General features: G+C 36.5%; 1 protein-coding gene and 1 pseudogene across 1 annotated transcript; both read right to left on the bottom strand.

Annotated features, from left to right (window-relative positions):
• Positions 1–18,218: 18,218 nt before the first annotated feature.
• LOC107627236 (uric acid degradation bifunctional protein TTL-like) lies at positions 18,219–20,223 on the bottom strand. Its single transcript, XM_016330088.2, has 5 exons — positions 20,109–20,223; positions 19,532–19,749; positions 19,290–19,391; positions 18,500–18,593; positions 18,219–18,397 (listed from the first exon to the last, which is right to left on the bottom strand). Exons 1-5 carry the CDS (start codon positions 20,221–20,223, stop codon positions 18,219–18,221), a joined length of 708 nt encoding a protein of 235 aa, XP_016185574.1.
• Positions 20,224–20,297: 74 nt separating this feature from the next.
• LOC110269226 (uncharacterized) lies at positions 20,298–23,799 on the bottom strand (annotated as a pseudogene).
• Positions 23,800–24,116: the final 317 nt, after the last annotated feature.

Here is a 24,116-nt window from a genome sequence, read left to right as displayed (position 1 = left end):
GCAGATGACAGGCCTTACCATACACAAGCTGGTATGGAGAGGTCCCTATAGGAGTCTTGAATGCTGTTCTGTAAGCCCACAGAGTATCATCCAGGCTTCTTGCCCAATCCTTTCTACGTGTACTTACAGTCCGTTCCAGGATTCTTTTTAGTTCTCTATTAGAGACTTCTGCTTGCCCATTTGTCTGTGGATGATATGGAGTTGCCACCTTGTGGCTAATTCCATACCGGACCATAGCAGAGTAAAGCTGTTTGTTGCAGAAGTGAGTGCCCCCATCACTAATTAGTGCTCTAGGGACACCAAACCTGCTGAAGATATGTTTCTGGAGGAACTTCAGCACTGTCTTAGTATCATTAGTGGGTGTGGCAATGGCCTCTACCCATTTTGATACATAGTCAACTGCCACCAGAATATAAGTGTTTGGGTATGATGGTGGGAAGGGCCCCATGAAGTCAATACCCCATACATCAAACAACTCAATCTCCAAGATTCCTTGTTGAGGCATGGCGTAACCATGAGGCAGATTACCAGCTCTTTGGCAACTGTCACAGTTACGTACAAACTCTCGGGAATCTCTATAGAGTGTAGGCCAGTAGAAGCCACATTGGAGGACCTTGGTGGCTGTTCGCTCACATCCGAAATGGCCTCCATATTGTGACCCATGGCAATGCCATAAGATCCTCTGTGCTTCTTCTCTAGGCACGCACCTACGGATTATTCCGTCTGCACATTTCTTAAAGAGATATGGTTCATCCCACAGGTAGTGCTTTGCATCAGTAATTAATTTTTTCTTTTGTTGCTTGCTGTACTCCTTGGGTATGAATCTTGCAGCTTTATAGTTTGCAATGTCTGCAAACCATGGTGTTTCCTGGATGGCAAACAGTTGCTCATCCAGAAAGGTTTCAGAGATCTCAATAGAGGGGAAGGACGTCCCTTCTACTGGCTCTATCCGGGACAGATGATCAGCCACTTGGTTCTCTGTCCCTTTTCTGTCTCTTATTTCTATATCAAACTCTTGCAGAAGCAACACCCATCTTATGAGCCTGGGTTTTGAATTCTTCTTTGTGAGTAGATATTTAAGAGCAGCATGGTCAGTATACACAATCACTTTTGATCCTACTAAGTATGATCTAAACTTGTCAATGGCATAAACCACTGCAAGCAATTCTTATGATCACTGAAAAAGTGTCACCTTCTCCCAGAAATGCATATTTCAGGGATGATGGTAATGGTTTGAGCTCGGGTTTAGGAGGTTTTTCCTCTTCCTGAGAAATTTCCAGAGGCTCTTTCAATTCCTCTGAATCCTCCAGATCAGGCTGAACATCTTTAAAGATGTCTTCCAGCTCTGATTCGAGACTCTCAGCCATGTTGATCTCCTCTACCAAAGAGTCAATAAGATCAAATTTCATGCAGTCTTTTGGTGTGTCTGGATGCTGCATGGCTTTGACAGCATTTAACTTGAACTCATCCTCATTGACCCTCAGGGTTACTTCCCCCTTTTGGACATCAATGAGAGTTCGTCCAGTTGCTAGGAAGGGTCTTCCTAGAATGAGAGTAGCACTCTTGTGCTCCTCCATTTCCATCACTACAAAGTCAGTGGGAAAGGCGAATAGTCCAACCCTGACAATCATGTCTTCAATCACGCCTGATGGGTATTTAATGGAGCCATCAGCAAGTTGGAGACATATCCTGGTTGGTTTGACTTCTTCAGTTAAACCAAGCTTTCTGATAGTGGATGCAGGTATTAGGTTGATGCTTGCCCCAAGATCACATAAAGCTGTCTTGGTGCAATCACCCTCTAATATGCATGGTATCATAAAGCTCTCGGGATCTTTAAGCTTTTTTGGGAAGCTTTTCAAAATGACTACACTACATTCCTCAGTGAGGAGAACTCTTTCAGTTTCTCTCCAATCCTTCTTATGACTCAAGATCTCTTCCATGAACTTGGCATAAGAGGGTATTTGCTCAAGTGCCTCTGCAAATGGAATCTTTATTTCAAAAGTCCTGAGGTAGTCTGCAAAGTGAGCAAATTGCTTATCCTGCTCCTCTTGGCGGAGTTTTTGAGGATAAGGCATCTTGGCTTTGTATTCCTCAACCTTGGTTGCCGCAGGTTTATTTCCTACAGAAGTGGTTGGAGAAGCCTTTTTAGAGGGATTGTTATCAGCACTTGTGTGTGTCTGATCCCTCACTGGCGTTTGAATGCCAGGGTTGGAAGCTTGATTGGCGTTGGACGCCAACTTCCTACCTGTTTCTGGCATTTGAACGCCAGAACTGAGCTTCCATTGGGTGTTTGATGCCAGCTCCTTGCCTGTTTCTGGCGTTTGAACGCTAGAACTGCGCGTGGGTTGGGCGTTTAACGCCAACCTTGCATCCTCTTCTGGCGTTTGAACGCCAGAGTTGTTCCTCTCTGGGCCCTTACTATCCTCAGAGGGATTTTGGATAATTTTTTGCTCATCCTCTGTCAGTTGTTCTTTTCTTGGCTTTCTGCTGCTCTGAAGTGAGGTATTTAATATTTTCCCACTTCTTAATTGAACTGCCTGGCACTTTTCTGTTATCTGCTTTGATAACTGCTGTTTTGTCTGATTCAATTGTGCCTCCATATTTTTATTAGCATTTTTAGTGTCTTGTAGCATCTCCTTGAATTCTGCTAGCTATTTTATTAGAAAACACAATTGTTGATTGAGTTCAGCAACTTGTTCTGGAGGACCAAGTTCAGTAGACACTGCTTTGGCTTCTTCTTTTATGGAGGACTCACTACTTATGTACAGATGCTGATTTTTGGCAACTATATCAATAAACTCTTGAGCCTCTTCAATAGTTTTCCTCATGTGTATAGATCCACCAGCTGAGTGGTCTAAGGACATCTGAGCTCCTTCTATAAGCCCATAGTAGAAGATGTCTAATTGAACCCACTCTGAAAACATTTCAGAGGGGCATTTCCTTAACATCCCTCTGTACCTCTCCCAAGCATTATAAAGGGATTCGTCATCCTCTTGTTTAAAGCCTTGGATGTCCAGTCTTAGTTGTGTCATCCTTTTTGGAGGGAAATATTGATTCAGGAATTTGTCTGATAACTATTTCCATGTCCTTATGCTTGCTGTGGGTTGGTTATTTAACCACCTTTTAGCTTGATCTTTTACAGCAAACGGAAACAGTAACAGTCTGTATACATCCTAATCTACCTCCTTGTCATGTACTGTGTCAGTAATTTGCAAGAATTGTGCCAGAAACTCAGTAGGTTCTTCCTATGGAAGACCGGAATAATAGCAGTTTTGCTGCACCATGACAATGAGTTGAGGATTCAGCTCAAAACTGCCTGCTTTGATAGGAGGTATACAGATACTACTCCTATATGCAGCAGTAGTGGGATTAGCATATGATCCCAGAGTCCTTCTGGACTGTTCATTTCCACTTAGATCCATGATGGATAAAATGGAATTGATATAAATTGCAAGGAAAATATATTTTTGTTTTTATTTTATTGAAGTAGAACAAACCAAATTATTAAGATAAATAAAACTAATAAGATAAAATAAAATAGAATAATTAGAAATTAAAATGTAAGTTTCGAAAATCTAGAGAAAAATAAACTTGAAAATGAAAATAATTGCTTAATTGAGAAGATTTGAAAAACTTTGGATATAATTTTTGAAAAAGATTTTGAATTTTGAAAAGATTTGATTTTTAAAATAAAAATCTGAATTTTTAAAGGTAATTTTCGAAAAATCAATTAAAATAAAGGGAAAAGATATTTTTGAATTCAATGAGGAAAGAGAAAAACAATAAAATGACACAAGACTTAAAATTTTAGATCTAATGCTTCTTATTTTTGAAAATTTGGAGGAAAAACACCAAGGAACACCAAACTAAAAAATTTTAAAATCAAAACACAAGAAAGACTCAAGAACACCTTGAAGATCCACAAGAACACGAAGAACAAAAAGTCAAAGACTCAAAGGACTCAAGAACATAAAAAAGAACACCAAACTTAAAATATTTAGAAAACCAAAAAAAAATTTCCGAAAATTAAATAAGAACTAACAAGAAAACACCAAACTTAAAACTTGACACAAGATTTAATCAAAGAAAAATTATTTTTGGAAAAGTTTTAAAAGGAGGATACCCAATCACCAAGAACATAAGCGCAATGCTCTAACCAATTGAGCTATAAATTTAACGTGTTTTATTAAGGTATTTAATAAATGAAATTTTTTTGGAAAACTAAAAAATTGAAAAAGCACAAGAAAAACAAGACAAAACAAAGATCAAACAAGTAAAATAAACAAGAACAACTTGAAGATTAAGAAAGAACAATGAACACAAATTCGAAAATTTCAAAGAAAATAAAAACATGCAATTGACACCAAACTTAAAATATGAAACTAAACTCAAACAGAAAAACTCAATTATCAGTTTATAAAATTTTTGAAAAATTTAAAAAGAGAAAATAAGGATTTAAAAAAATTTCAACCAAAAACAATAATAGAAGACTCTAAACCAAAGAGAAAAAATTTTCCTAATCTAAGCAACAAAATAAACCATCAGTTGTCCAAACTCGAACAATTCCCGACAACGGTACCAAAAACTTGGTGCACGAAATTGTGATTCACACTTTTCACAACTCCGTACCACTAACCAGCAAGTGCACTGGGTCGTCCAAGTAATACCTTACGTGAGCAAGGGTCGATCCCACGGAGATTGTTGGCTTGAAGCAATCTATGGTTATCTTGTAAATCTTAGTCAAGAGATTAATTATGATTATCAGTCTGAATTGCGAAAAATAAAAGAGCATGAAATAAATACTTATTATGCAGTAATGGAGAATATGTTGGAGTTTTGGAGATGCTTTGTCTTCTGAATGTCTGCTTTCCCCCTGTCTTCTTCTTTACGTACGCAAGGTTCCTCCTATGGCAAGCTGTGTGTTGGTGGATCACCGTTGTCAATGGCTACCATCCGTCCTCTCAATGAAAATGGTCCAGGTGCGCTGTCACCGCACGGCTAATTATCTGTCGATTCTCACTCATGCTGGAATAGGATCCATTGATCCTTTTGCGTCTGTCACTACACCCAACCCTTGTGAGTTTGAAGCTCGTCACAGTCATTCAATCCCTGAATCCTACTCGGAATACCACAGACAAGGTTTAGACTTTCTGGATTCTTAAGAATGCTGCCAATGGATTCTAGCTTATACCACGAAGATTCTGATTAAGGAATCCAAGAGATACTCATTCAATCGAAGGTAGAACGGAGGTGGTTGTCAGTCACGCGTTCATAGGTTGAGAATGGTGATGAATGTCACGGGTCATCACATCCATCATATTGAAGTGTGAATGAACATCATAGATAGAAACAAGCGTGTTTGAATAGAAAACAGAAATAATTGCATTAAGTCATCGAGACACAGCAGAACTCCTCACCCCCAACAATGGAGTTTAGAGACTCATGCCATCAAAGAGTACAAAGTTCGGATCTAAAATGTCATGAGGTACAAAATAAATCTCTAAAAGTTGTTTTAAATACTAAACTAGTAACCTAGGTTTACAGAAAATGAGTAAACTAAGATAGATAGTGCAGAAATCCACTTCTGGGGCTCATTTGGTGTGTGTTAGGGCTGAGACTTGAGCTTTACACGTGCCAAGGCTATTTCCAGAGTTGAACTCCAGGTTGTAGCGTGTTTCTGGCGTTTAACTCCAACTTGTAACCTGTTTCTGGCGTTTAACGCCAGAATACAACATGGAAATGGCGTTGAACGCCAGTTTACGTCATCTATCCTTGAACAAAGTATTGACTATTATATATTGCTGGAAAGCCTGGGATGTCTACTTTCCAACGCAATTGAGAGCGCGCCAATTGGACTACTGTAGCTCCAAAAAATCTATTCTGAGTGCAGTGCGGTCAGAATCCAGCAGCATCAGCAGTCCATTTTCAGCCTGAATCAGATTTTTGCTCAGCTCCCTCAATTTCAGCCAGAAAATACCTGAAATTATAGAAAAATACAAAAACTCATAATAAAGTTCATAAATATGAATTTTGCCTAGAAACTAATAAAAATATACTAAAAACTAACTAAAACATACTAAAAACTACATGAAATTAACCCCAAAAAGCGTATAAAATATCCGCTCATCATCCACCAATATCAATACAAAATAAAACCATAAAATTATGGTTTATCAACTTTTCCACACTTAAAACAAGCATGACCTCATGCTTAACATCAAGAAAGATACATGAAAGGTGTATCAACATTTATGCAATGCAAGTAAACTACCTATATGCAATCTACCTAAATGCATGTAACTATTCTACCCAATACCATCTAGTTATCTACATGTATCTACCTAGTCAATGCACATCAATTTCCAAGAAAGCATGGATACATAATCAAGGGCTAAAACAATCATAATCAAATCCAATCCATAATTGATTCAAGTAATATAAGAAAATTTAACAAACTTGCAAGATAAGAAATGATCAAAGGTGGAAACATAGAATTGAGCGATCGAACCCCTCACCGGATGTGTATACGCTTTAATCGCTCAAGTGTATAGGGTTAATTCACTCAATTCTCCTCTAATCATGCTTTCTAAGACTTGTTTTTCATCTAACAATCAACTATTATTCAATGCATGCATACAAATATCATGAAAACTTTTGAGGGTTGTAATGGGGTTAGGGTCAAGGTAAGATTGTATTTGCTCAAGTGGACTAGAATTTGAATCTTTGATTAACTTAAAATTTTCATCTAACCTATGACAATCTATTTAACTCTAATGAAAAGCTAGATACCCATTATTCACTTTTTCACACACTCATGCATTCCCTATTTTAATCACAACACATATGCATTGTTATTATTACTTTACTTTGGGGTATTTTGTCCCCTTTTTATTGCTTTCTTTTTCACTTTTTTTGTTTCTTTTTCTTTTCCTTCTTTTATTTTTATTTTTATTTTTTTCTTCTTTTTTCTTTTCTTGTCTTTCTTTTCAAAATAAAATATATACAAAAGTATCAATGCATATGGTTTAAACATTTAATGCATGAGTATGCTCAAGATCTTCAACAAATATACAAAAATACACTTTTATCTCAACCAATATTCCCAAACTTTCCCATATTTAAATAATACACACTCTCACTAGCTGGTGCACGAAATTGTGATCTCAATGGCGCCGACAACTTGGTACGCACAATCGTATTCTCAATTCTTTGTCACAACTTCGCACAACTAACCAGCAAGTGCACTGGGTCGTCCAAGTAAATCTCAGTCAGGCGGATTCAAATGGTTATAGAGTTTTAATAATTAAAATATAATTAAAATATAAAATAAAGATAGAGGTACTTATGTAATTCATTGGTGAGAATTTCAGATAAGCGTATGGAGATGCTTTTGTTCCTTCCGAACCTCTGCTTTCCTGCTGTCTTCATCCAATCCTTCATACTCCTTTCCATGGCAAGCTGTATGTAGGGCATCCCCGTTGTCAATGGCTACTTCCCGTCTTCTCAGTGAAAATGGTCCAAGATGCGCTGTCACTGCACGGCTAATCATCTGTCGGTTCTCGATCATACTGGAATAGGATTCAGTAATCCTTTTGCGTCTGTCACTACGCCCAGCACTCGCGAGTTTGAAGCTCGTCACAGCCATCCCTTCCCGGATCCTACTCGGAATACCACAGACAAGGTTTAGACTTTCCGGATCTCAAGAATGGCTGCCAATAGTTCTAGCCTATACCACGAAGACTCTAATCTCACGATCAGAAGGCTAAGAGATACACATTCAAGCTTGTTTGCATGTAGAACGGAAGTGTTTGTCAAGCACGCGTTCATAAGTGAGAATGATGATGAGCATCACATAATCATCACATTCATCATGTTCTTGTGTACGAATGAATATCTTAGAGAAGAAATAGGCTTGAATTGAATAGAAAAACAATAGTACTTTGCATTAATTCATGAGGAATAGCAGAGCTCCACACCTTAATCTATGGTGTGTAGAAACTCTACCGTTGAAAATACACAAGTGATGAAGGTCCAGGCATGGCCGAATGGCCAGCCTCCCTAAACGTGATCAAAGGACCAAAAGATAATCCAAAGATATCAAAAGATCGATATAAATACAATGGTAAAAAGTCCTATTTATACTAAACTAGTTACTAGGGTTTACAGAAATCCACTTCCGGGCCCACTTGGTTTGTGCTAGGGCTGAGCATTGAAGCTTTCACATGCAGAGGTCTTTCTTGGAGTTAAATGCCAGTTTGTAACCTGTTTCTGGCGTTTAACTCTGCTTTGCAACCTGTTTCTGGCGTTAAACTCCAGAATAGGGCAGAAAGCTGGCGTTGAACGCCAGTTTGCATCGTCTAAACTCAAGCAAAGTATAGACTATTATATATTGCTGAAAAGCCCTGGATATCTACTTTCCAACGCAATTGAGAACGCACCATTTGGACTCCTGTAGCTCCAGAAAATCCACTTTGAGTGCAGGAAGGTCAGAATCCAACAGCATCTGCAGTCCTTCTTCAGCCTCTGAATCTGATTTTTGCTCAAGTCCCTCAATTTCAGCCAGAAATTACCTGAAATCACAGAAAAATACACAAACTCATAGTAAAGTCCAGAAATGTGATTTTTATTTAAAAACTAATAAAAATATACTAAAAACTAACTAAATCATACTAAAAACTATGTAAAAACAATGCCAAAAAGCGTATAAATTATCCGCTCATCACTAGCCTAAGCTAATCAAAGATCCAAATTAAGGACATTTATTGTTTTTCACTTAGGGGGTAGTGATGTGATAAAATTAAGAACAAAAAGGGGATTAAAATAGGCTCAAATTGGTTAACAAAGGTGGATAAAAGGGTAAGGCTATTTGGGTAGGTGAGCTATTTGAAATAAAGGCCTCAATCATATAAATACATTCATACACAAAACAATGGACAAAAAGAATCAAACAAATAAAAGATTACAATCATAGAGAGAAAATAATACACAGGGAAATCAAAATAGTGGTTATATGATGTAACCACACAATTTGGCTCAAAACTTACAAGGTTGTGTGTTCTTAGCTCAAAAACCATGTTCCACGATATATAATTCAAGCAAGTTTCAATAAAAGATATTTTTACTCAAATTAATATTGGAATGCCCTATAGATAAATTCCTTGGAAAATTTTATTATTTTGACTAAGCTTATTATATATATATATATATGCAAACCAAGAGAATGCAACTAAAAATTCTAAAAGACCTAGTAATAGAAGAAAAATAAATGAAATGTGAAAGTATTTAGATTAGAAATTTTCACCCAAAAATCGGCCGATTGGTCGGACGACCTCCCCACACTTAAAAGTTTGCACCGTCCTCAGTGCATTCAAAGATGAGCAAGGGGGAACGTCGACTTCACGAATTGCCACCTTTAGCTGGTGGATCAACTGGATGTTGCATGTTCTTTCTTCTTCTTCCCTTTTTGCTTATGGTGAATCATCTTGAAAGACAGAAAACAAGATAGTAAGACGAGTAAATGCAAAAGCACGGAAGCAAAGATTGTTGGAATGAGGTAAGACTCACTAAAATGAAGTGAGTTAATCAGTTTGTGACATTGATGAAAATAAGTGTGTGAATTCTAAGTTTGCGCATGGTTTAGAACACACACACTAGCATTGAAAGCTTTATGTCACAATTACACAAAAGAAGTATGCACTTCACTCATTCTAGTGTGCTTGAGATACGTTGAAGGAAACTTGTAAATTAAAAATAAACAAACAAGTAATAAAAAATCATGAAAGCATTCAAGCAATAATCAAGTGATTGTGAAATAGATAATGAATGAAAATTGGTTGATGTGCAAGAAAACTTAACGGACCAAGAATCATATAGAACTCATACATCAACTAATGACACACTTTGAATTTTTGTTCGCATCACCTAATTGACATAGAGTGGAGCACATTGGTGCTATGCAACTTAGGAAAAGAGAGATAGAAGTTGAAATCAATCACATAGCAAGTATGGTCTATATAGGTTGAAAATTTCAAAAGGATGTCCCTAGGTGAGCTTACAATCCAATTTCATAATTCCACAATATTGATTCACAAACTTGGTTATGTAAATACAAGTCAATATAATCAAGCATCACCTAACAACAAAGGTATCAAATAGAAGCAAATTCCCTAATGATAGATAATGAAATCAAATCACATGGTGGCCAAAACATGCAATTCAAAAGATTTAGAATGCTTTGAAAGCAATTCATAAGTACTTAGTATGCACAATTATTAAGCATGAATAATTCAATACCAAGCAATAAAGTATAACCTCAACAAAGAAATCCAACAATAAATATAAACAATAATGTTGCTAAAATAGCATCAAGTTAGTAATCAGCAGCAATATCTCAACATATTCAACATATCAAATCAATAATCTAACACTTATCACCAAAAGATAACCTAAACTAACAACCTAATATATTAAAATAGAAAATTAAACTAACTAACTAACTAATGGGGATGATGGTGGATGGTGAATGATGATGACGGATGGTGGTTGAATGAGGAAAAGAAGAGAAAAAAAAAGAGAGAAGAAGAGAAAAATAGAGAAGAAAAGGTTGTGCGTATGCACCATTGAGCATGCGTATGCACGAGTTGGGACGCGGAGGGTAAGGCTGCATACGCGAGCAGCTGGTATGCGGGTGGTAGCTTCTGTTTGGCCCAGTCGCGTACGCGGCAAGTGGCTACACAAACGAGATGGTCGAATTTTGGGGTTATACATACACACCATTGAGTATGCATACACATGGTTTTTTTTTTTAAACATAACAGAACTTAAAAAGCAAACACAACTTCTCAACTAGATTCAACTATGCAATTAAAAATCAAAATCAAAGTCAAATTAAAATCAAAATCGATGATCCAAAATCAAAGCCCAAAATCTATGCAATTCAACTATGTAACCATGCACATTCTAAAACAATTCAAAATCCAAAAATTGGCTAACTTTCTAACATCCAAAAATTTATTCAACTATTCCATTCAAATATTCCAATCAAACTAGAATCTATCATATCAATCTAACACTTAAGAGACATATTTACAAGAATGAAATAAAGAAGGAAAGTTGGAAGGTTTTACCATGGTGGGGTGTCTCCCACCTAGCACTTTCATTTAAAGTCCTTAAGTTGGACATTTAGGAAGCTCCTTGTCATGGTGGCTTATGCTTATACTCATCCTTGAACTTCCAACAATGCTTGAATCTCCAAAATGTTCCAACATTCCAAATCAATTGTAGCAAGCTTTGATGGAGTTCCGACACTACAAGAATTTGACAAATTAGCGACGAATTTTTGCGAGAAATATTTCTTGTCACTAATCCATCACTAACTTGCGAGAAATTAGTGGCACACTAACGACAAAATTAATGAGCAGTCACAAAATATCCGAACTTGAGAAAAGCAATTGATTAGTGAGAGATTCACGAGTAAGTTTGTTTCTCGCAAATTGACTTTTGTAGCTAAAAAAAGAGCAAGGAAAATTTTCTCGCTAATTTGTCACAAATTAATTACCGAGTGACAATGTTCTAGCAAATCAGTAACTTAGGGGTTCAATCGAATAAAAGTAAAGTAGCGAGGGATATTATTGTCACTATTCTGTCGCAATTGTTTGATATACAATTAGCGAGAAACAATTCACACACTAGTTCGTCGCTAAATAAACTTTGTGCAAAAAGTCTAATTAGTGAGGAACAATGTTACTACTTACTAGCTAATTCGTCACAAAGACTTGAAATACATTTTGCGATGGACAATTTCCTAGCTAATTTGTCACCAAAATTTTTATTTTTAGCGAGCAACTAGTTTCTCGCTAATTTGTCGCATAATATTGTCAAATTCAAAATTAGGATAGCAACAGAAAATAGCCGTCGCTAACTCATCGCAATGTATAAATCATTCAGTTAGGAAAGTGTTCCTTGCTAATTAGTTGCTAAAGTAGAAATACGAATATTGAGCACCTAGGACCTAAGTAACGAGAAATTTGCGACCGTTTAACAACTGACATACTTCGTTGGCTGATTTCAAGTCGCTGATTAGCGGGCAAAATATATTTGTCGCTAAGTTGTCACAAGTTTAGTTTAGCGAGCGACTTGGCAACTGCAATTTCGTCGCAAAGAAAAAGCTATATCCTACCTATTTTGTAGCAAATTACTCGCTAATCTCGTTGGAAATCCGTCGCAGAGTTATAACAAATCCAAAACTAACCGAGAAAATGTTATAAGTAAGTGGTCGTAATTGAGTCACTAATCAAAAGCTTATTTAGTGAGAAATTAGCGACTGCTTAACAACTGATAGACTTTCCTCACTTATTTCATGTTGCTACTAATTTATGAGCAAAAACGTTAGTCTTTATTCAGTCCTTATTTCATTTTGCTGTAACAATCTGAGTTTTTGGAAAATTAAATTTAATATATTTGTTAAAAATTTTATTCTAAAAAAATTATTTTACTAAAAGTAATTAAATAAAGCTTTATGATATACATATTGAATTTTAAAAGTAATTAGGAGTCATAAGAAATTTTGATGATAATTGAAATTTAAATTAATTAAGTTTTTCTTATATTATCTTTAGTATAATTGGATATTTGGTATAATTGAAATTGATTATTTTATATAATTCAAAATCAAGTTTTGGTAATGGAAAAATAATAAAGTTAAATGATTTAAATTAGATAATTGATATTTCAGATTTAAACGGTACTTTATAAAGTATAATTAATCTGTTCATTATAATTTAAAATAAAAATAATTATTTTAACTCAGTAATATCTATAACAATATATAATGGCAATACATGGATTTAGTGTCCAAAATTTCTTTCCAATATTACCCTTTCTAATTAACTTTCTACTTAAAGTTAATTATTCAGTTTAAAAAAACATCCACCAATTTCTCTTACCTTATAATCACGTTATTAGAATAACTTTGTACTTTTCATCCACATCATCCTCTTCCTTACACTACAAAAGAAGCGGGAAATAGCGGCGGTTATTGGAGTGATTTGCGGCGGTTTTAAGCTGCCACGAAACTGGATTCCAGCAGTTTGTTAAGTGTTACCTATTAGGGGGTGGTTATATGATTTTGCGGCGGTTCTCAGGAACCACTGGCACAACCGCCACAAAACCCGGTAATTTGCGTCGCAATGTTTAGTGGTGGTTTTAAACCGCCGCAATCTGGACAACAGTGATCCACACGAAATGTTCGGCGGTTTGAAACCGCCGCTGTTTAATGGCCACGGTTTTGTTCAAATTTAATTACTGGCTTTTTGAAAACGTTGCTGTTTAATGGTCAATGTTTTTTGAAATGTAACTGGCTATCTCCTAACCTGAATTTTCAATTTTCTAACGGCTAGTTCGTAACTGCCACTATTTTCCGGTTGAATGGCCGCAAAAATACTGTATTGTACACTGGCAAACCACTCTGTTTTTTATTTTAATGTACATTTTTTCATTTTTTTTAATCCTTCTTAATATTAGTAAGTTAAATTATTTTATATCCCGAAAAATAAATTGCAAGGTAAATGACAACAGCAAAACCATTAATTTAATTAATATAATTATTCAAATATCAACAAACTGTACTCCTTACTAAGAGTTGCATAATCAAGAACATAAAAGTCTATAAATGAAAGAAGAAAAGGTTCCATAATCCTAAGATCTACTTTCTATTCTGACCCTCCAATGCACTCATCCATGCAGCGACGTCTGATGGCAGCTTCCTACCTTGCCCTTGAAGTAGACATATCAAAGCACTTTCCATTGCCTGCATCTTGACCTTCCCAGCTGCTACTTCATCCTCCGCTGCCTGTCTTTTGGTCTTCTCGGTTGCTACTTCATCCTCCACTGCCTTCCTTTTCAATTTCAATGATGCCAACTCTGCTTGTAGTTCAAGTAGCATCCTTTGGGTGTCCTCCCTTTCAAAATCATTGATCGGCTGATGGAAATTCATACCGAAGACTTGACTAGAAGTCGGCCCCAACCCCATGCCACGCATCCTACCCGGGTGCTCCTTTCCGAGAGCTTGAGCAAGCGAATCATTATGAGACAACAGTCTAGAGGATTCATCACGTTGCTCAATAGCCTCAATTCTTTCCTACACACATAGATGAGCAATTATAAGCATTTATTAGCAAGTCGCTAACCGCACAAACTTCCAATAAAATTTTAAAAACTAAAACATAGGAGACACTACTTTCCGATTCTCAACACATTACTTACTCCAATAGCGCGAGCTGCATCATGGATATAGGTCCCATTAGATCTTTTGTGCGTTAAGAGATACAACTCTCCTCTATCAACTCTCCTCCCTTGTCGTTCCGACTGTACCAATAACCATGACAAAGCATTAAGTATAAGAACAGATAATTCAAAAACATTCCCAAAATTGGATTACCTCTTCTTCTCCGCGCCTAGCCAAGCTTTTCGATCCGCCGATGTGGGTGTAAAGCTTCTTTGATCGATTCTCAGCATTTTTTTTTACAAATCGCCTGTCATGCCAACAAATTAAGAGTTACTGGACACTAGTTCTGACTAACTCAATGTGACATAAATGGACTTTTTCTGTTATGAAACAAAACTATATGACCTATGTCTCGTCGCTATGGCGATAATCGAGAAACCATTTCCAATGGTCCTCAGTAATTCAATCTGGGCGGTTTTCAATATTTTCTTCAAGTGAAAGTTCTGGGTCATAGAAGTGATGGTATAATCTGTTCCTCATTTCCTTCCAAGCCCTTCCTAGCATTTTGAATATTATACGCTTTATAATTCCTCTACTATCTTCTTCAAATGGAACATTTCCTGCAACATTAAAATTAAGCTGTGAGTAGTGTTCAAAGTATGAGTTTGGAATGGTACGAAGAAATAAAAATAACATTTTACCTTTACTATTTCATTATAGACCTTGTCCCTGGTGCGAACCTTTCTCCAGTCCCTCTCACAGATTGAAAATTTGGTGTAGTTAGATCCTAGCAGTCCCATAACGCCGCTCAGTAGACCTGCTTCATCCCCAACTGGTTGCAGTGCACTGTTAAACCTGAGTACGACCTTTCTTCCGTTAGGTGGCTTCATAGCTTCCTTTACACTCAGTTTGACCTATTTGATTGTGCCATCGGATTCTATAAAATATATTAATTCTTAGTTAGCTACCATTGGAGTCAAGCTGCGAATACATCATAGAAAAATAGGGCAATGAAAAGTAGAATTAAATAAGTTCTCTTATACCAATTATTTTAACATCCCAAAAATCTGTGGTCTTGCGTCCCTTGCGCTTCTGAGCATCCGATGCAGCAAAAAGGTTATCAACATGTTGGTCAAAAGAATCTACCTCATCTGTCTCTGGGTCTACCTCTTCGGCGTCTGGCTCCGAGTTTTGAACATCATTCATGGAAGCCTGTGGAGCAGGCAGTGGTTCGGTTCGGGGTGGACGAAAGGGACGTAAAGACGAGGATGTGGGGGCACTACTGCCACTGGATGGCGGAATTGGGCAGTCCGCTCTCTGCAAAGTTGAAGCCACATGACCTCCCACTTAAGGCTGATGACATGCTGTGTTTACACGGGCTTTCTTCGTGAAACAACCTGCCCGGGGCATCTTTCCCAACTGCATTCGGATTAAAACGAAGTAATAACAATTAATATGTACATAATAATATAAATTAACATGCAAAAAGGATACCGACATACCCAAGTTACATGAGTATATGAGTACATGAGTACATGAGTTGAGAGACCATGTTAACAAAGAAATCAAATATGTGGGGCATAAAAAAAATATTGATGTATTCACAATTTCTCTATAATTCCTAAAATCAAATTATTAATTTATGTTAAATATAATTATTCATGTTAAATATAATTATTTCATGTTAAATATAATCATTCAATTATTTATGTTAAATATAATTATTCATGTATCATTTTTATTAACCCGAATATAGCTTAGATAAAAAAATTAGTAAGCCGGAAATAGCGTAGTAATAACAATTAATATGTACATCATAATATAAATTATCATCTTTCTCAACTGCATTAACAAGGAAATCAAATATGTTAGGCATAAAAAAAATATTGACGTACTCACAGTTTCTCTATAATGCCTAGAACCATAATAATATTCTGTACTATTGGAAGTTAATTTTAAGCTTGGGACTTATGAGTAGCATGTTTAACAAATTGAAAAAATATCATACTTAGTTATAATAGAATAGAGTTTCATAAAAGTTCCAATCAATGAGTTGAACCAAGATGTTGGAGCTTGGAACATTTGTAGGCCTACTTTAAATTTGGATAATCAAACATCAATTTCTATGGACAATCAATTTAATCAAAGATTTGATAAGATTGCTAAGGGGGTTCCATTCATCTAATGAATTACTAGGGACCCTTACATACTAAATGCAAACTAAACATATTATCGTTAATAGCATTGCCTAAGTTGGATGCTGTGAATATTGAAGGGAAGAACTAGGATTAATCGTGCTTACCTGCAGCGGGATGACTGGAGTGACGGTGAGAGAGAAACCACCGGGGATCGGACAGTGAGAGAAAGGGCTCTAGGACGCTGGCAAACCGCAGAGACGGACGTGGAGGAGATGAACCTGGACGAAGCAAGCTACAATAAGGATTATTGGTATTAGGAAAAAAAATAAGGATTTAAGGGGCGGTGGCTTATCTAATTTAAAATTTAAGTTTGTGTTTTTTGATTTTTTGTAATTTTTTTAAAAGTATTAGTAGGTATTGAAAGAAAAATTACAATAAAAAATAAATACTTAACGAATATATTAGTTTGTTATGTATATATTTCTAAACAAATATTTATGTTAATTTTATTAACTGATTTAATTATATAAATAATATTTTTATATAAAATATAAAAATAGTTGAATAAAAAAACGTTTTCGTACATTTGTGTTGAATTTTTTTTTTGGTAATGTTTTTAAAAGTATTATAGGTTATTAATAAAAAAATTACAAAAAACATAAATACTTACCTCCCATACTATTTTGCTAAGTATATATTAATTTTTAAGAAGTATTTGAGACTATTTTGGTTTTTTATTTTATTCAAAATTAATTTATCTAACATTTTAAAAAGAGAGTAATTTGTCTAAAAAGATTTTATTCGAGACTAATTTATACATATAAATATTGTTAGGTACCAATTTAAATATTATTCTATTTAAAGTTATTAATTATTAATATAAGTGAAATTAGTATGAAATATAACTTGAACCAAACTCGAAAGAAAAAAAAGAATGGAATTGTAGAACTCAATCTCTTGTTTCCTAGCTACAGGATACACTTGTCTTAATAAAGCTACATGCATAACTCAATCATTTCCCTTAAAAATTCTTCACATATACATTCATGAGGATAGAAAATTTACTCTAAAATAAACTGCAAATCACTATCTTACCTTTAAAAAAATATAAAATTAACATATGGAAAAGTGGAAATGGCCGTAAGAAATGTATGAATTGACAACAGTGAGAAATAATGGTGAAGTAGACTGTGAAGTGTGATAATGCTGTGCTGTCTCTGATGGAGACATAAATTACATCTCTCAAAAAAAAAAACAAAAGAAAAAAAAGATAATATGAAATCCTTTCGTCGGGAATCACGGGCTTTATTCCTCCTCACATACATTATTTGTCAAACTCTGTGCTCTTTTAATATTTTAATTTCCTCTACTTCATATATTATTATTATTATTTCATTTTTGTTTATTCAGTGAGATGAAGGAGGCAGACATACTGTTGTTTATATTGATTCAATCAAAACGTTTATCAAAATTAAAAAATATAATGTTAATGATATAATTATTTTGCTGTCTTTTTCTACAAGTTTAAAATTTTGGAAAGAATAATTTTATGACATGATATCAAAATTCTATATCTAAAAGGTCTAGAATTTGATCACTAATAAATTTCAAAGTGAAAAAAAATAAAATTAGATAAAAAATAAAATAAGATAAAAAATAAAATAAAAAATAAACTTATGCACGCAAAACTTAAATAAATCTAATGTTAGATATATAGTAATTTGAGATTAATCTCTTCCAAATTCATTACTACTTCATCAAATTCAACAAGCAAAGGAAAAATCACAAATAGTCACTTTGTTCAATTGAGTCCTAATATTTCGTGAGATAAGGCAGACTAATAATAAAGAGTTGAGTCAACAGATATCATTCTCCTCTGGAGTTTTATTAAGGTCAAAAGTTATGATGGAAGGTTGGTGTCCTTTAGAGACAACCTCATCAGAACTATCTGGCGCAACGTCTTCTTCGAGCATTGAATCTTGAACTACCTCGCCAGTCTCGTCCAAAACTTCTTGAGTCTTTTCCCGAGACAAACCTGACGGATACACCATAAGCAAACAAGTGATTAGAAGTCACAAATTTTACAAAAAACAAAGCACAAAATAGCGCCATATTATAAACTACTGGTTTGGCTTACGTTCCCATAGTTTCGTAAGACCTCTTTCTATAAGAGTGAATTCCTCCCGAGATGCCGTTTCAAGTTCAACTTGCAGACTATTCTGATATCGTGCCTGCACAAGTTTAATGAGGTTGCAGCTAATAAGGTGCAGTAGTTGGTAGCTAAAAGTCATCAAAAATACTAACCAGAGGCAATTGCTATATACTTCAGCAACATTTAATGCTTCACGTCTCAAATTAAGAATAAGCCAAAATCAGCCAAACCAAACAGAAATATATATCAGTAATGGACATGCTTGACAAATTTGAATAGACATCGTGGTATATATCAGAAATATAGGTCAGAAATATAGACCAGCTTAAGAACATGCTTCACAAATTTGGCCATTACAAATGGATCTTCATTCAATAAAACAGAAAAAAAAGGAAAGAGCAAATTACGATGCTGCCAGCAAGTACATACAGTCAACAAGAGCTAGAATCCAACCCGTTACAAATGGATCTTTTTCCTTCTCACATTTGATTATTTCCTTAAAGGTGGTTCAATTTTGTTGTTGTCCAACTCAAGTCTCAAATCTCGCTTCGAATAGTACCTTAATTTGTAGCTTTATTTAATATCTAGGCCTACAAAATCTAGGTAGATTACGTAGTGATGATGATTTAATGTTCAGAAGAGACTCTTAAATCATAGGAGTAGTAGTAATTCCCTTAGTTATCTATCTAAATAAGAAACCGGCCATATCACCATTGCACTGAACAATTGTATCCAACCTTATAGCTAAAAAAATCACAAGAAAGACAAACGGTACCTGCACCTCCTCCAGTATTTGTTGCGAAAGGTATATGTTTGTGCTAGTGACGAACCCGAAACCAAATTTCTTGCGGTACTTTGTTGCGTATTGAAGCAATCCCTGCAATGTCCATTTTTTCAAATATGTTAGCCCCTTTCGAAAGTGCCTTTTAATTAAAGACAATAAAACATCTGGATTCGCTATGGCAGGTTAAAATAAAGCCAAGTAGCCTTTATACGAGTAGACACATGACAACTTACCGTCCTAATATCCCCACGTGCAATAGTAATAGCATCACATAAGTGCCTGTGTGCTGAGAATGTGTCCAGCCATGACTGAACGGGCAATGTGTTGAACCATAGGTCTCTTGTGAATGACCTTGAGTGCTCCAGTGAAGAGAATAGGGAGACCTCAATCATCGCCTTGCAAAACAAGATGCTAGAGGCACAAAGAAAGAGATCCGTCTCTTCCAATTTCCCTGGAAAAAAAAGATCATGTCAGTCAATATATAGTGTCAATTACAATCTAGTAACATCTTACTTGATTAAATAAATTAAGCAATACATATGTTTAAAAAATCACATTCTCCAGGTAAATTAATTGTAAATAAATAGGAATATATATCAGGTGTATCCAAGTTCTAAGAATCTATTATATACTAGTTGCTAATTAATATTTATGCAATTTTATAACCCTCAACAGTGATATACACTATAAAATAGTGCACATGTCCAGAATTAGTATCTGAAGACATCTATGTATAGGCAGCCTCATCGCAATTATTGATGGCATCAGTGGTTGGTTCCTCCAAATCGTCGTCCCGTCTCAATGACAAACCTTCGATGTCAAACTCAGCCAACCCAGTCAGGATCGGTTGGGGAGAAAATTTGAAATTACACTGTCCTATATCTTCACCCATTTCAAACGTGTCCCTTGGGTTATGACACTCCATTCTTTATCAGCGTCATCCTCGACATAGTATACTAGGCGAGCTTCGGATGTAAGAATGTACGGTTCATCATCTTCTCAATCACCGGTATGAATTGGATGAGAGAAGTTAACCACTGTGTGTCCCAAAGAGTCATGTTTTATACCTCTGCCAGATGTGGTGTTTGCCCAGATACATCTAAACAAGACGACTGTGAATTGACCACTATAATTTAACTTAATGATGTCCACTAGTTTTTCGTAATACGAGACGCTACCAACAGCAACATTACTATCGTGCTTGCTTGTGTAACTCCTAGTGTCAGAAGTAATATACACCCCACTATTTTGGGTTTTCAACCCTTCCTCTCTCGAGAGGGTTCTGAACATAAATCCATTTACGTTGTAAGATGTATAGCGGCTAACTTGAACATTGGGCCCACATGCAAGCCACTGCAATTCGTTCGAGTGCATGCTGCTTCCCAATGTAACCTGGCAGTGAACAAATTGAATATTCATTATCTTGAGATACGAATAATATGACACCATTATTAATATGTATGTGTATAAATGATACCACGATTCACCTTATGCTTGAACCAATCGGAAAATTCTCTGTGCACAACACTGTCTATGTGAGACTGTGACCTTGTCCTACTTCGTAACTTTCTCTTTGTGATCACCCTAAACTCACTAGAAACGTCACAAAAATGTCATGTCAGGTTCTCCAACTATAGAAAATCATACGAAGTAGATACTTTCAAATGCACTTACTTAAGATATTTTTCCACGGCCAGGCAATTGACCAATACGTAACGGTGAGCTTGTAATTTTTCAACTGGTGTGAGGGTGTAAAAAGAAGCAGCCCCGACCGCCTTTCCAACCTCTGGGAACATGGTTGCACTCTCATCAGGCATGACTTCACGCGGTCGATCGTCAACACAGAATGGTCGATTAATCCTACTCTCGACATTATCTAAGTACCTTGAACAGAATACAAGAATCTCCTCGAATAAGTATCCCTCTGCAATTGAGCCCTCTGGTTGTGATCTGTTATGCACGTACTGCTTGAGACGACATAGGTACCTTTGGGAATATAACACGTGTCATAAGCACTAATTAAGGGCAAAATTGATAATTTTGTTTGATAATTACCGTTCAATTGGGTACATCCACCGATAATGCACTGGGCCACCGAGACGCACCTCCTCGACCAAATGCACTGTCAAGTGAACTATCACTGTGAAGAAAGAAGGAGGGAAAATTGTCTCCATGCGACACAGAGTATGAACCACGTGATTCTGAAGGAGAGGAAGTTGTTGAGGGTCTATGGATTTGCTGCATAATCGACAAAAAAAGGATGACAAATCCGCCAGGACAGAAGACACTTGGAGAGACAATGCATTCCTTAACACGATTGGAAGTAGATATTCCATTAGAATGTGACAGTCGTGGCTTTTCAGCCCCGACAACTTGCGCTATCGTAAATCCACACAGCGGGAAATGTTGCTAGCATATCCATCTGGAAAGACTACATTCTTGATAGTCCTTAGAAAGAGCTCCTTCTGTGGATTGGTCATAGTAAAGATGGCGGATGGGTACTTTCCATCTTCCCGTGGCCACAAATCATGCTTGATTCCCATCGACTAGAGGTCTCTTCGAGCTTTAATGTGGTCTTTAGACTTACCTTTCTCGTTCATTATGGTGAATACTATGTTGTCGTACACATTCTTCTCTATGTGCATGACATCAAGGTTGTGACACAATTCATTGTTCTTCCAATATGGCAGCTCAAAGAATATACTCCTCTTCTTCCAAGGAGTTTCATCTTGCATGGGAGTTTGCTGTCTGCGTGTCCTTTTCCCCGTAATAGATTGCACCTTGCCAAATTGGACATGCACACCCTCTAACTGCCGGATAATGTCTCTACCAGAGACTCTAATAGGTGGACCTCTATCCTCTATCTTTCCATCAAAGGAGTACCGGCCTTTTCTGTATTTGTGGTCATGATTCAGAAAGTGACGATGACCCATGAAACACCATTTCTGGCTGTGTGTAAGGCAGTTAGTTTCAGTATCCGAATTGCACGCAGGACAGGCTCTCCCACCGTACGTGTTCCACCCAGATAAGTTCCCCAAGCCTGGAAAATTACTGATTATCCACATCAACGCAGCATGCATCTTGAAGGTTTTTTTTCTCGACTGCATCATAAGTTTTAACACCCCTCCATAATTGCTTCAACTCATTGATCAACGGCTCTAAGTACACATCTATGTCATTTCCAGGCATTTTAGGACCAGCAATAATCATAGAGAGGATAAACAAGTGGGTTTCATGCAAATCCAGGGTGGCATGTTATATGGGATAAGAACCACTGGCCAAATTGAGTACTTCGAGCTCATGTTCCCAAAAGGGTTAAAGCCATCGCTAGCTAATGCCAGGCGAACACTACGCGGATCACGAGAGAAGTCGGGATATCGTATGTCAAATGACTTCCATGCCTCGGCGTCCCTTGGATGCCTATACATACCATTAGAGTTAGGACCTCTCTTATGCCACATCATGTCAACGGCTGTCTTACTAGACATATATAACCTCTGCAATCGTGGAATAAGGGGGAAGTAATGAAGAATCTTCGCCGCTTGTGGTTTGCCATTCTTCTTGACAACCATCTTGATCCTCACCCTAGAGTTCTTTTTAGTCTTATGCTTCCATCTCGATGTCCCACACTGCTTGCATTTGGTCAGCTCTTGGTCGTTGCCCTGGTATAGCATGCAGTCATTTGGACATGCATCTATCTTTTTGTACGCGAGGCCGAGTTTTCTTATGACTTTTTTGGCATCGTGCACAGTGGATGGAATCCAGGCATGCTCAAAGGCGTCCGTGAGCAACTCCAATATCATTCCGAAGGCCTTATCGCTCACTCCGCACATGGACTTAATATGATTGAGCCTCACCAAGAAAGACAACTTATAGAACTTTGAACATCCTGAGTATAACTCCTGCTCCCCGTCTTCGAGTAGGTCGTGAAAGTTGCGGGTCTCTCGACTAGGTTCATTGTATAAGTAAGGCAACTCATCCATAGCGCCGCCGTCAGGTTCATTCTCTGAGTCTTCTTCGGGACCGGGAAGTCCTGAGAAGTTAAATGCATTATGGACCATATCAAGCATCGAGGCATTGAAATGTTGTTCAGATTGATCTTCTTGTCCGTCACAAGAGCTCTCGACCCTGCGTCTCTCACCGTGATGGATCCAAAATGTGTAAGTAGACGGGAAAGGGTTGATCACCAAGTGATCAAACGCATCCTCTCTATTTTGTAAGAGGAGGAAGCCACACTTCGGACATGGACAACGTATCATCCCATCAGATGATGCATTGGCAAATGCAAAATCTAGGAATCTGGTCAAACCGTCCCTATATTCTACACCAACTCGTGACTTTGAAATCCAACTCTTATCGATATCTAGTTTAATGAAAAATTGGAACGACGACAAATCGTAAAATAAAGTCAGACCACGAGAAAAAAGTAAGTAATTAACACTTAATATAGATTGGGCGATTGACTGTTAAACCAAATAATAAAACACACATTTACTAGCATACAGGATAATACACAGGCACCAGAAATGTAGGAGAAATTTGCTTACTCATTGAAAAATGCTTCACTTTCAAAAAAAATTACTGGAAGAAAGAAACTCTGGGTCCGACGCCAAATATTTGAAATGGAAAATAAATTCCTTCCTTAAAAAAGAAAAAGAGGAATATTATATTAATCTGAGAAATAAAAAAATGAGAAATTAGTATAGTATTAAAATATAATGTATGAGTTGGCGAAGTCACTAATATAGAAATGGGAAGGGGTAAATCGAAATGGTAAAAGTGATGACATGGAGGATAGTTTTATGCTTGAAAACACCC

Source organism: Arachis ipaensis, chromosome B2, assembly GCF_059453495.1.
Source record: "Arachis ipaensis isolate K30076 ecotype BB chromosome B2, ASM5945349v1, whole genome shotgun sequence".
Lineage (NCBI taxonomy): Eukaryota > Viridiplantae > Streptophyta > Magnoliopsida > Fabales > Fabaceae > Arachis > Arachis ipaensis.
The sequence above is the reverse complement of the archived record's forward strand: the minus strand, read 5'-3'. Positions and strand labels throughout refer to the sequence as shown.

Coding starts and splice junctions, on each gene's coding strand:
- LOC107627236 (XM_016330088.2), bottom strand. CDS start 20,223: ATGGAGTGTCATAACCCAAGGGACACGTTTGAAATGGGTGAAGATATA. Junction 19,392..19,531: donor CACGTGGGGATATTAGGACG/GTAAGTTGTCAT, acceptor TGGACATTGCAG/GGATTGCTTCAATACGCAAC. Junction 18,398..18,499: donor TCTTACGAAACTATGGGAAC/GTAAGCCAAACC, acceptor TGTATCCGTCAG/GTTTGTCTCGGGAAAAGACT.